At 26.8% G+C, this 13,252-nt stretch overlaps 2 protein-coding genes across 2 annotated transcripts; one reads left to right on the top strand and one right to left on the bottom strand.

Moving 5' to 3' along the window:
- Positions 1 to 5,128: 5,128 nt before the first annotated feature.
- On the bottom strand, positions 5,129 to 6,920 carry LOC110614766 (cytochrome P450 CYP82D47). The gene is made up of 2 exons (XM_021756421.2): positions 5,895 to 6,920; positions 5,129 to 5,823 (listed from the first exon to the last, which is right to left on the bottom strand). Exons 1-2 carry the CDS (start codon positions 6,885 to 6,887, stop codon positions 5,200 to 5,202), a joined length of 1,617 nt encoding a protein of 538 aa, XP_021612113.1. The 5' UTR covers positions 6,888 to 6,920; the 3' UTR covers positions 5,129 to 5,199.
- A 3,209-nt stretch (positions 6,921 to 10,129) lies between these two features.
- LOC110614519 (cytochrome P450 CYP82D47) lies at positions 10,130 to 13,046 on the top strand. The gene is made up of 2 exons (XM_021756073.2): positions 10,130 to 11,236; positions 12,332 to 13,046. The coding sequence occupies exons 1-2, from the start codon at positions 10,244 to 10,246 to the stop codon at positions 12,953 to 12,955; spliced, it is 1,617 nt and encodes a 538-aa protein (XP_021611765.1). The 5' UTR covers positions 10,130 to 10,243; the 3' UTR covers positions 12,956 to 13,046.
- The last annotated feature ends 206 nt before the right edge of the window (positions 13,047 to 13,252 follow it).

Here is a 13,252-nt window from a genome sequence, read left to right as displayed (position 1 = left end):
TTATAAACATTTTAACCAAACATATTATTATTTAAAATTTTAGAGACTTAATTACAAGCTATTTGACTACTGATTTCTTTTTTCATTTTTATATTCCTTTTATTTCATAATTTTTATTTATTTTATTTACTTATATTAAAAAATATAATTTTTTATTAATTTTTTAATTATATTCATTTTAAATATATTAAATTTTATTAAATATTAAAAATATTTTAAAATATTATTTAAAAATAAAATAAAATTATAATAATAAATTTATATGCTATTATAGTTTAAAAAATGAAAATAAATAATAATTTTAAAATAATTATAAATAAATAAATAAAAATTATTATTATTATTATTATTATTATTATTAAGATACTATGATGGATATATGTATGGCAGAAAAGTAATAAATGATAAGGAAATCCATGACAGATAAGAATACGATCAATAAGGAAATCCATGATAAAAGACTAATATATGTTGCTGCTAATCATAGCCACATTATTTATAGTATAAGATTTTAAGTTAAACTCTCATTAATTATAAATAATAAAAAATTGATGACTAAAGCAATGACGTGGATCAACGCGAGTAATATTTAAATTAAATTAAAATAATTAATCGAATTGGATTAATTTAAATTTTTAATTTAATTTTTTTATTTATTCCATTTTGATTATTTTTTAATTTAAAAAATTTTAATTATTTTAATTTTATTCAATTTTAATAAAAAATTAAAAAAATGAATCAAACATTAATAATAATAATATATTATTTTTAATAATATAAATAAATTAAATCATATTAAAATTAAAATATTTTAATTAAATTTTAAAATATTAAAAATAATGATAAAAAATAAAAAATTTATTAAAAATATAATTAATTAAATTAAACTAAATTAAATTAATTTAATTCAATTTAATTTCTATTTAAAATTAATTTAATTTAATTTTTATAAATATTAAAATTTTAATTTTTAATTTATTTAATTTAATTTAATTTTAAATTAAACCAATTAAACGATGACTTATGAGTGGACCATTTTCCAAGTGCATGATAAGATTAGATGGGAGGAAATTAACTGGCAGTGGGTGCAATAAAAAATAGAATTCGATAGAAATTTTTAATATTTAAATAAAATAGTAATACTAACAGTAACAGTAAAATTATAAGATCTAAATTAAATTAATAAAAAATTAAAATTTAGAGATATCTAATTTAACTTATAAAATTTTTTATAAATATCGAGTACTTATAAGTTAATTTAAGTTTATAATTACTTTTGACTTTTAAATTATTATATATTTAATATGTGTTTATCTAATTTAAAATTTTAATATATGTGTTTATAAGTGGTAGATGAAAGTTGTTATTATAAAAATGATTGAAAATATATAAGTTATTTTCATTAAAAGTATATATTGTAATTTAAAATTTTTAATAAAAATATTATTATAATTTTATTTAATATTATTGATATGAAATACACTTTTTTATTAAATCACTTAATAAATTAATATATATCATAAATTTATTTACGTAAAATAAAAATATTAAATATTTTAAATAATTTATAAGAAACGTGATTAACGTATTTAAATTTTTATAAAAAAGCTTTACCTATTAAAATATATAATATTTTATTTTATTTAATATTATTAATATAAAATATAATTTTTTATATGTTAAAAAATATGTATTTATAGTGAATATAAATTTTTAATAAAATATTTTAATATATAATATTTATATGTGATATTTTATATGGAGAAAATTTTATTTATAATAAATATTTATTTAATATTATATATAATAAAAATAAAATAAATATATTTTCAATATAAAATTTAAATTAAAAAACTATATTTATTAATATAAAATTTTAGAGACTGTATTATAATTTATAATTAATTGTTTATATTTAATTTAGTTTTTAATTATAATGGTGACAAATTAAAAAAGTTTAATTTTATTATTTAAAATTTAAAATTTTAGATATAAATATGAATTGATGTAAATGTTTAAAATTTTTTATCTAATAGGTATTTTGAGAAATAATTTTATGTGGTGAACTACAAGTTTTTTAGTTAAAATTAATTAAGATGAATGATTAAAATTGAGAAAAATATGAAAGAATTAGCTTTTTGTCTAAAATTTTTAAATTAGAATATAAATATAAAAAGGATAAACATTTGAATTTTTTTATCAAATAGACTGATAAGTTATTAATTGTATTCAAGAAAAAATTATCAAAGTCTATCTACATGCTATTATAGTGTAAAATGACAGTGAACTCCACATAAAGTTTTATGCGTTTACAATATGAGTTCATATAGACTTGGATTAAATTAACTGTTAAATTCAATCGATAATTAATTGTATTAATATATATAATTGCATAATTAATTATATTTAATTTATATCATATAATAAAATTTTGTGCTAAGTGTATGATTAATAAAAATATATTTATATAATTTATTTTATTATTTAAATAAGTATATACTTAATATATGATATGATAATTATTCAAAATAAATAGTAAATTGTGGAAAGTAAAACAAGTCAAATAGCAACGGTATGATAAGTTGATACGCAATTGCAGAAGTTTGATCCGTAAAAAAAAGACTAAGACATCATAATATTAGATACTCTATGAAAACTCACCCTTATAGTATCAAAGGCAACTTAAAATAAACATTCTTACAGTCTCGTCTCAAAACAATCTATTACACTGTCCTTTTCTAGCAAATTATTAACTTGAATTTTAAAGTGATTTAGAATTAGTGTCTATAAATGCTAATCACTTTACTTTTTCTCCTTTACAAATTTACTAATCACGATTCAGTTTCATTTTAATCATATTAATACTTATTTATTTATTATATTAGATTAGTTATTTATTATTCAAGTAAATATATAATTTTTATTTATTAAATTATATTTACCTTATTATTAGAATAGATATTAAAAAATAAAATTTATTTTTTACAAGCTTAATATATTTCTTACATCTATCCATTTATGATATAATTATCTTATTGTTATCGGCAATTATCATTGCTTAGTCTCGGTGACGAATTCAGAAATTTATGTCAGGAGGACTCAATTTCATTATTTTAATTTAACAGTCAAAATAACTAGAGAAAATTGTAGGTAAAATTTTACGAGTTGAATGAATTTTTCCATTTAATTTTTTTTAGTTTGAATAGTTTAACTTATTACTCACATAAATATTATTTAATTTTATTTATATTTATAATTTATTTTTTAAAAAAAATTAACAATAATTTTTCTCTAAATAAAAAAAAATTACCTAAATACATCTAAATAATTTAAAAAATTTCAGAGGATCCATAGCCTCCTTGCTCCTATGTGGATCTGTCAATACTTAATCTGTATGATTAATGTTCTTATGGTTTATAGTAAAATTTCTCTATCCTCACTGCTTTTATAATAATAAAGAGTTTATCTTGCTATAGTACGAAGACAATATCCAAAGACATTCAAGTGGAACTTAACTTATTCATTTTATTAAATAAAAATCAATTCATTAAACATCGTAGCAGATAAGATTATAAATAAAGAAAAAGTTTACAAAATAATTTTAAATGCTCTTATAATTTCTAACTAAATTTAATATCGAAATTTTAAATTTTCAATTGAATTTTTATTGAAATCCAAAATTTATTTGTCGAAACTCTAATATAAATTTATGTTTTATGTTATAGATATATGCACCGATTGATTCATGTCATGATAATATTTATATATTTTTAAAATTATATTAAAATTATATTAAATATGATATATAATATATTTATTATAAATTTCGACGATTTTAAATCGATTTAAAATCTAAAATCGATAACGATCTAATTTTCAAATGATTACACATCTAAACTAAAAACGTTCAAATAAGCTCTTAAAGTATATTATAGATCTCCTTTAGGTTTCACAAATTAAATATGTTTCAACTTAAAGACATTCAATATATATTTGATAAAATATATTAAATTTTTTTACTTAATTTCTTTTTTGAAAACATTATATTGAAATTTCATTTTAAATAAAATTAATTATTCAAAATAAAATAAAAGTCTATTACTATTAAAATTTTATTTAAAAAATTTTAATTAACATTTTAATTAAAAAAATATACATTTAAAGAGTCTAATTTAAATTTATATTTAATGATTAATTATAAAAAAAGTAAAATCTCATGAATGAGAAAGGTAATACAGTAACGTCACTTGTGAGTGGATGCACTGTGTAAATGATTTTCTCAAGATAAAAAAGATAAGTAATTAGTGATTATAATTATTTTTTATTATTAAATTATTATAAAATAAATTTTATACTCAATCACTTTAATTTTTTTATTATTTTATTATATTATTTGTTTTGTTTTGAAATGGAGATGGAGAAGGGAGAGAGTGAAATTTTTTTATTCTTTATTATGGATCTTGCATAAATTAGCAACACAATTGGTCAAACTATAAAGCGACTTTATTATTATTTTTAATTGCAATCAATTTTGTACAACGCGATTCAATTCATGCTTTGAATATAGCCATACATCCAGCTAACTTTAATTATCAGTTTTTAATTATAAATTATTAAATATACACTTTAATAGGTTAACTTGGATATGAATTTTATATGCTAGATGTTTAGTGTATATTTCTTTTTTACTTTTATTTTCAAAATCGTCCCACTTTTAGATTTGCATGTGTAGATTTGTCTGAGTTTACTTTTATCGGTAATATATGTGGTGGTTTTTTGGATGCTTATTCATTTGGTTTAACTGTTTGTTTTTTCTTTTTGAGTTTTAAATGTGACAGATATCGTAATAATAGATATTTTACGATAGAAATCAGATGATTTTATTTAAGTGCTACTGTTTAATTGCTTTTTTTTATCGGTTAATTATTGATTAGGTCAATGTGATGAGCATACTAGTAATGGTGGGATTGTTTTTAAGCTATTCGATTTTTACATGATATGTGAATTTTTTGAGGGTTTAGAGTAGTTATATCTACTCGGTTAGATTTAAATTTACTTAGAGTTTAGAGTTTAAGATTTAGATTTAGAATTCCGTCTGAAATAAGACTTAAAAAAATCCATTTCCATATTGAGTTAAGAACTATTATTGAATTTAAAAAGGATTAACAAGCTGAAGGTGGACCTCTCTGAATGGCAAATTTATTGATATAAATGAGATTGAAGGCGAGGATGGATGAGGCATTCGAGTGGGGTTGATTTAAGGTTGGTTAATCCAATGCTCTCACTCATATCAAGCGGTTCGGTACTTGGGTTTGCAAAATCAAATCCCTGTAGCAACGTAGCTAGAGTTAACTGCAAAACCTGAAGCGCAAACGACACACCAGGGCACATCCTTCTTCCGCTGCCGAAAGGCATAAACTCAAAGTGTTGGCCTCTCACATCATAATCTTTGTGAGTTGTAAGAAACCGTTCTGGTTCGAACTCAGAAGGGTTGGACCAAATCCTTGGGTCATGTTGAATCTTATAGAGATTAACAAGGAGTCTTGTGCCTGCTGGAATATGGTAGCCGGCTACAGTGCAGTCCTCCATTGACTCATGTGGCAAAGAAAGTGGTCCAGCTGGGTATAAACGCAGCGTTTCCTTGATTATGGCTTGGAGATAAACCAAGTTACTCATATCAGATTCATGTACTAGCCTTTCCTTACCAACATTTCTGTCTAACTCGTGCTGGGCCTTCTTTAGGACACAAGGGTTATTGATTAATAAAGAGAGAACCCATGTCAAAGTCACTGACGTTGTGTCCGAGGCTGCAAGGGTCAGACCCTGCAATAAAATATATACACAAATAAACTATACGTATAAAAAAATTAATCTGAAATACACAATTTAATTACCAGGGTCATGGCTTTGTTGAGGGTATCGGAATCTCGACCTAGAGCCGCTGCTGCATCATCATCAAGAATACCCAGCATCAGGTCCATGAAGTCCTCTTCTTCTTTCTTAAAACCAGAAGCTTTCTTCTCTTTATGCTCCTTTAGCCACCCTTCAACAACAAGGTCCAAATGTTTTGCGGTCTTCTTCATGGCTCTCTCGTATCCCCCAATATCTAGCCACCTCAAAAACGGTATAGCATCAGCCGCCACAAACCTTCCTGACAAATCAAAAAAGTCCCTTAACGCTTCCTTCAATTTTTCATTCTCTTCTCTTTCATTTGTAGTCTCATATCCCACAGATTTTCCAAAAACTATTCTCAATATCACGTTTGAGGTTATGTCTGCAAACCATCTCTTCATCTCCACCAAAACCACGTTTGAATTATTTTTCTTCTTTTCCCATAATTTAAACAATTCTTTTAAAGCCATTCTCACCTCTGATTCTCGTACATGTTTCAGCTTCTCGAGTCGGTGGTTAGAAAGAAGTTCAAGTGTGGCTATCTTGCGCGTTTGACGCCAATAGGTGCCGTATGAGCCAAATCCAAACATGGCACGATCGTAGCCCAAAAGGTCCATGGCTAGAATTTTTGGACGGTTAGCGAAAGCTTTATCGTTGATGGTTAGACATTCCTTGGCAATCTCCCAGTTGCTCACTACTAAAGATCGATACATGCCCATCTTGATAGTGAAGATAGGACCGTATTTATCAGCCATGTTGCCCAATACTATGTGGGGCGGTTGCGGCCCTCCCAAGTGGTGGAGGTGGCCAATTAGAGGCCACGCTCCCCCAGCTTCTGGAGCTGCTTTTTTCTTCCCTATAGTCCTCGAGATTCTTCTTGATATCCAAAAGATCAAGGAGCAGATTAAGATTATGAGGATCGAGTTGGCCATGGCATTTGAGGGAAAGGAGAGAAACTTTTCCATTACTGTAGGAAACGACAGAAAATAATCCATTGCTTTGAGGACTTGGGTGGTTAACGAAGCGTTAGAGACCTCTATATAAATAATCAGTCATCTGTACGTCAAATCACTTAAGGGGAATGTTTCATATGAAATAAGAAAATTCAAATTCAAACTTCTAGAATTTAATAAAATCTACTGCGTAGTTGATTTTATTTATGAGATATAATTTTAATTGGCTGAATTTTATTATATTAATAAAATATTTATTCTATTGAAATATGTCATTAAAATATAATAATTTATTTTATAATATCTCACATCACATCATATAAATTAAATAATAAATTTATTTTATAATATTCACACAAATTCAAATTACGTTACTGTCCTCATTTATTGTGGTTAATATTTAAAATAATATTTTTAATATATTGGTCTCACAAATGTATGGTAATCTAAAATAAAATATATAAGTTTTAGCAAATACAAATTTCAAAAATAAATAAAAAATAAAAATACAATTATTCATTTTTTATCCTCCAAATTTTTTTTTCATTTTTGTTATTTGATTTTATCTTCTTTCCTCTTCCTCTTTTTTTTTATTTCTTCTGTTTCATTTACTATATATGTGTAGACAACTTACAAAAACTTGATGTATTTTTACATAGATTCATAATTTGAATGATTTATATTCTTTTTGAAAATAATGCATGCATTTTAAATTTTGTCTACAAAAACTATGAATTTTAATTTTAATTTTTTAATTCAATTTAATTCGAAATCAACCGGTTAACTACATCCATAGCTAATAAATTGCCTAATATTTCTGTTTTTTCCTCTAAAAAAAATCCAAACAATAACTAATACAGATTGCGTATAAGCAACAGAGTTTGATTCTTCATAGGCTATTCATTGGCGATGGCAGCGATAACTAGAGAGGAAAATTTTAACTCGCCAAAAACGAACAAGAGCATCAATCGTGTGGAGAACTGAATTATTATTGATGAAGCTCGTCCACGTAGTCTTGGCATTGATTGCTGAGTCATGAGTGATCAAGAGTAAACAGAGAGAGAAAGGAAAACAGAAAGAGAAAAGGTATTAAGGAGATGAATGGGTAACGCTTTAGGTTTTGATTTCATAGTTGGTGTTCTTCTAGTTTGCTTATGCTTGCCTTACTCAAAGGCAAGATATCTTTTTTTTGAGCTGTGTTGTGTCTGACTCTCTCTTGCCGTAGATGGATGGGGCAATGTTGTTTTCATGTTCTTTTTTCTTTTTTACCTTTCTTATTGTTATCTTTTTTTGTTTTTTTTTCAAGTTTTCAGGACTGGATTGTTTCATGTGTGACATCGGCATATCAGAACTGCACTAATATGTTCAGTGGTCAATGCTCTCAATATTGGCCTTCTTCAGTGGAACTTTACGGTGCTTTTTGCTTCGATGATGAATTTTTGTGTTCAAAATAATATATTGATGCGTTCGATATCCTTAAAATGAATATTTATATCAATAATATTAAATAAAATAAAATTTATATGTTTTAGTTGATAATTTTTTTATATTTTAAATTTTTATTAATTTATAATATATATATATATAAATAAAGATGAGAAGTAAATAATTAAATTAACAAAAAAAAGAATATTATTGAAATAAAAATATGTAATTTTAAGAAGTATACCCATAATCAATTTGATATTCTTAGTCACAATAACAAAATTTAAAGTTTGAATAAATATATATTTTTTTGTCATTTTTAAAATGTAGGAAATGTTGGTAAAAGTGAACCTCTGATATCTTATCTTACGGGTGAAGTGCTCAACCACCAAAAATAACTATATGAGAAAACATAAAATGGAGGCAAAATATATTAAATAAGATCTTTTAGCAACGAAATTTTCAATGTCAAGTTCAAATTATTGCCAATATTTAATAAATGAAAAAAAAATTTATTATCTTTTTTTTTTCCAGATTTTCAACACTAAATTGCTCTATGTGCGATTTTGCTGTCTCAGAACCGCAAACGTTTCCATCCTCAGTTCGCATCTGTAGATGAACGTATTTTGAAATCAAAGATCTGTTGTTTTTTTATCTATATTGCTTTCATTGCTTTTATATGCCTTTTTGCTTCAATAATTAATCTTTGTATTCGTTGTCTGAGACACTGCATTTGGTATCCTTGAAATGGACATTAATTTATATTAATAATTTTTAGTTTATAATTTTTAAATAATCAAATTAATAAAAAAATATTATTGAAATAAAAATATATATTTTAAAAACTATTTTATTAGATTATATAACTTTAAGGACTATATTGTAATTAAATTATTAACTTACCCATAGTGAATTTGATATTTTTGGTCAATTGTGATAAATATAAAAAATTTTATATTATTATCCAAAATTTAAAGTTTTGAATAAATATAAATTAATATAAATATTTAGATTTTTTTTATTTAATAGGTATTTAAAATAATAATTTACATGTAAGTTAAAATTTTTTTTATGAAAATTGATTGAAACTGATGGATAAAAGTGAGACAAATGTGAAATAATTAGTTTTTATTATTAAAATTTTAAATCTATGATATAAATGTGAAAATTTATAAATATTTAGATTTCATTTATTTTATAAAAAATATTTTTTTAAAAAATAATTACTATATTTTCTAGCTTTTTAAGACACTAAAAAACTTAATAAATAAAAAATATTTTTTATTAAAAAAATCATTTTAAGAGAAATAATTTTTTTTAAAACAGAAAAATTCATTCTTTTTCATTAAAATTTTTATTAAGACTTTTATATATAAATTTATTAATAAATTTTATCTTTTAAATTAAAATTAAATAATAAAAAATAAATTATATTTTCGGAATATATTTTTTATGAAAAGTATTTTTTATAAAAAATATTTTTCAATATAATTTATTTTTTATAGAGTTTTATTTTTTTTTAATTTTTAAAATGTAGAAAATGTTGGTAAAAGTGAACCTCTGATATCTTATCTTAGGGGTGAAGTGCTCAACCGCAAAAAATAACTACATGAGAAAACATAAAATGGAAGAAAAATATAGCATTTTATAAATAAGATCTTTTAGCAACGAGATTTTCCATGTCGAGTTCAAATTATTGTCAATATTTAATAAAAAAATAATATTTACTAATAAATTGTAGCCTTTTTAAAAAAATATTTTTAGTAAATAATATGCAATAAAGGTTGAATTTTTAATTTTTTTTTCATGCAGATTTCATTTTAATAAGGTTAATTTTGTAAAAAGATTAGTAATACAGATTTGTCACCATTCTAATGAGAGGTGGACAATTTTTTAGCTTGCTCATTTCATATACAGGTCTCCCTGGCCTAATCAGCCACTAACTCCTCAAAACTTCCACCGTCCTGTGGGCAATGGATAATTTTCTCTCGTTTCCTACAGTAGTGGAAAAGTTTCTCTCCTTTCCCTCAAATGCCATGGCCAACTCGATCCTCATGATCTTAATCTGCTCCTTGATCTTTTGGATATCAAGAAGAATCTCAAGTACTACCGGGAAGAAAAAAGCAGCGCCGGAAGCTGGAAGAGCGTGGCCTCTAATTGGCCACCTCCACCACATGGGAGGGCCACAACCGCCGCATATAATATTGAGCAACATGGCCGACAAATACGGTCCTATCTTCACTGTCAAGATGGGAATGTATCGAGCTTTAGTAGTGAGCAACTGGGAAATTGCCAAGGAGTGTCTAACCATCAAAGATAAAATTTTCGCTAATCGTCCAAAGACTCTAGCCATGGATCTTTTGGGCTACCATGGTGCGATGATTGGGTTTGTCTCATATGACACCTATTGGCGTCAAATGCGCAAGATAGCCACACTTGAACTTCTTTCTAACCACCGACTCGAGAAGCTGAAACATGTACGAGAATCCGAGGTGAGAACGGCTTTAAAAGAATTGTATAGATTATGGGAAAAGAAGAAAAATAATTCAAACGTGGTTTTGGTGGAGATGAAGAGATGGTTTGCAGACATAACCTTAAACGTGATATTGAAAATAGTTTTTGGGAAATCTGTGGGATATGAGACTACAAATGAAAGCGAAGAGAATGAAAAATTGAAGGTAGCGTTGAGGGACTTCTTTGATTTGTCAGGGAGGTTTGTGGTGGCGGATGCGATGCCGTTTTTGAGGTGGCTGGATATTGGGGGATACGAGAGAGACATGAAGAAGACTGCAAAACATTTGGATCTTTTCGCTGAAAGGTGGCTAAAGGAGCATAAGGAGAAGAAATCTTCTGGTTTTAAGAAAGGAGAAGAGGACTTCATGGACGTAATGCTGGATATTCTTGATGATGATGCAGAAGCGGTTCTAGGTCGAGATTCTGATACAGTCAACAAAGCTATTACCCTGGTAATTAATTTGAATATTAAAAACAATATCTGACATTTCCATTACTTATTTCTTTTTAGGGTATGTGAGGACTCCAACTTAGATTTTAAAGATAAGCAATGTCTAGGCAAAAAATAAAATGCTTTTGTTTATAAAAGATAATATATTTTTCATAGGTTAGCCCAAGATTACATAAAAAACCCAAGACTTACAAAAAAAGTTTACAATATAATAGGGTTTTAGGGCCTAAAGAAGGAAAACACCCAACTCAAAAACTATAAACCTAACAACCCGAAACCCGTGTTCTCAACTTGGATCAGCAAAACTAGGGGCACAACACTTCTCTGTTCTAGATTCCTTCTAGAGCCTCTATCAGTAAGAACTCATCCAAGGACGTTTTACTCTTCCTAACAATGGGCACAACCGGTTCAATCTCACAAAAACAATGGAGTAAAACAAAAACTAAGCAAAAGAAGCAGATCTGATCTAGAAGATCCAGAACAAAGCAAGGGACAACTAGAGCTCTTGCAAAGCTACATTGATGAAGATGATGGTTCGACGCATAAGAAAGGGAAGTCATTCTTCCTCAATCGAGTCAAGTAGAACACGAATGAAACCTTCGGATCATCGACATGCTAATGAAAAAAGGAGAAGAGTGCGATTAGGCTCAGCTTCGCAAAACCACCATCCTTCTTCCACCATGGTATTCACTTAAGACCACATATCTAGATGCTTTCACTTGCACTAACCAACAAAGAAATAATAATAAAAATGGAGAAACAATATAATAAGCCAAAAAAATCTCTCTGGCATAAAGTCCTGCTTCTCAAAAACAAAGAACACAACCACAAAAATATACGTAGTTTCACTTAGAGAAGAGGGAAACGATCCACATTCAGACAAAAAAGGAAAAGAACTACTCCGTTCAGAAAAGACAGAAACAGCACGAAAACCAGCGAAAAGAGGCCGACAAAGAAAACGCCCCATCTAAACAAAGAGACAAGTTATGAATTTGTCATACATTATGAAGTTCAATATATGTTTTAATTTTAAAATGCTTTTAAGAAACTCATGAATACTTCTGTATAGTTGATTTGTGTATATATTTTATTGCAGGGTCTGACCCTTGCAGCCTCGGACACAACGTCAGTGACTTTGACATGGGTTCTCTCTTTATTAATCAACAACCCTTGTGTCCTAAAGAAGGCCCAGCACGAGTTAGACAGAAATGTTGGTAGGGAAAGGCTAGCACATGAATCTGATATGAGTAACTTGGTTTATCTCCAAGCCATAATCAAGGAAACGCTGCGTTTATACCCAGCTGGACCACTTTCTTTGCCACATGAGTCAATGGAGGACTGCACTGTAGCTGGCTACCATATTCCAGCAGGCACAAGACTCCTCGTTAATCTCTCTAAGATTCAACGTGACCCAAGGGTTTGGTCCAACCCTTCTGAGTTCGAACCAGAACGGTTTCTTACAACTCACAAAGATTATGATGTGAGAGGCCAACACTTTGAGTTTATGCCTTTCAGCAGCGGAAGAAGGATGTGCCCTGGTGTGTCGTTTGCGCTTCAGGTTTTGCAGTTAACTCTAGCTACGTTGCTACAGGGGTTTGATTTTGCAAACCCAAGTGCCGAACCGCTTGATATGAGTGAGAGCATTGGATTAACCAACCTTAAATCAACCCCACTTGAATGCCTCATCCATCCTCGCCTTCAATCTCATTTCTATCTGTAAAAATTGGCGAGACAGTGAGTCCAGCTTTAGCTTGTTATTATCATAATCTTTTTAAAATTCAATAATAGCTCGTTCTTGATTTGAAGATAAAGATTCATTGGAATTAATTCACATATCCGCCTTCAGAATTTCCTTCAATATGTAATATATGGTAATAATTAATAAATTAAAAGAAATTTAAATCATTGCTACCAAAACTTTGTAGAATAATTGTAACTCTTATAAAAAATAATAGCTCTTAGAAAAAATAATGGTAGAATCGCTTTATACCATGTTGCAGTGGCTTGGTAAAAAAAT

This window comes from Manihot esculenta, chromosome 5 (assembly GCF_001659605.2).
Source record: "Manihot esculenta cultivar AM560-2 chromosome 5, M.esculenta_v8, whole genome shotgun sequence".
Classification (NCBI taxonomy): Eukaryota; Viridiplantae; Streptophyta; class Magnoliopsida; order Malpighiales; family Euphorbiaceae; genus Manihot; species Manihot esculenta.
The sequence above is the reverse complement of the archived record's forward strand: the minus strand, read 5'-3'. Positions and strand labels throughout refer to the sequence as shown.

What these genes read in the sequence shown, in the direction of transcription:
- LOC110614766 (XM_021756421.2), bottom strand. Translation starts at nt 6,887, where the DNA reads ATGGATTATTTTCTGTCGTTTCCTACAGTAATGGAAAAGTTTCTCTCC. An exon ending in TCAACAAAGCCATGACCCTG is followed by an intron (nt 5,824 to 5,894) that starts GTAATTAAATTG and finishes ATTTTATTGCAG; the next exon opens with GGTCTGACCCTTGCAGCCTC.
- LOC110614519 (XM_021756073.2), top strand. Translation starts at nt 10,244, where the DNA reads ATGGATAATTTTCTCTCGTTTCCTACAGTAGTGGAAAAGTTTCTCTCC. An exon ending in TCAACAAAGCTATTACCCTG is followed by an intron (nt 11,237 to 12,331) that starts GTAATTAATTTG and finishes ATTTTATTGCAG; the next exon opens with GGTCTGACCCTTGCAGCCTC.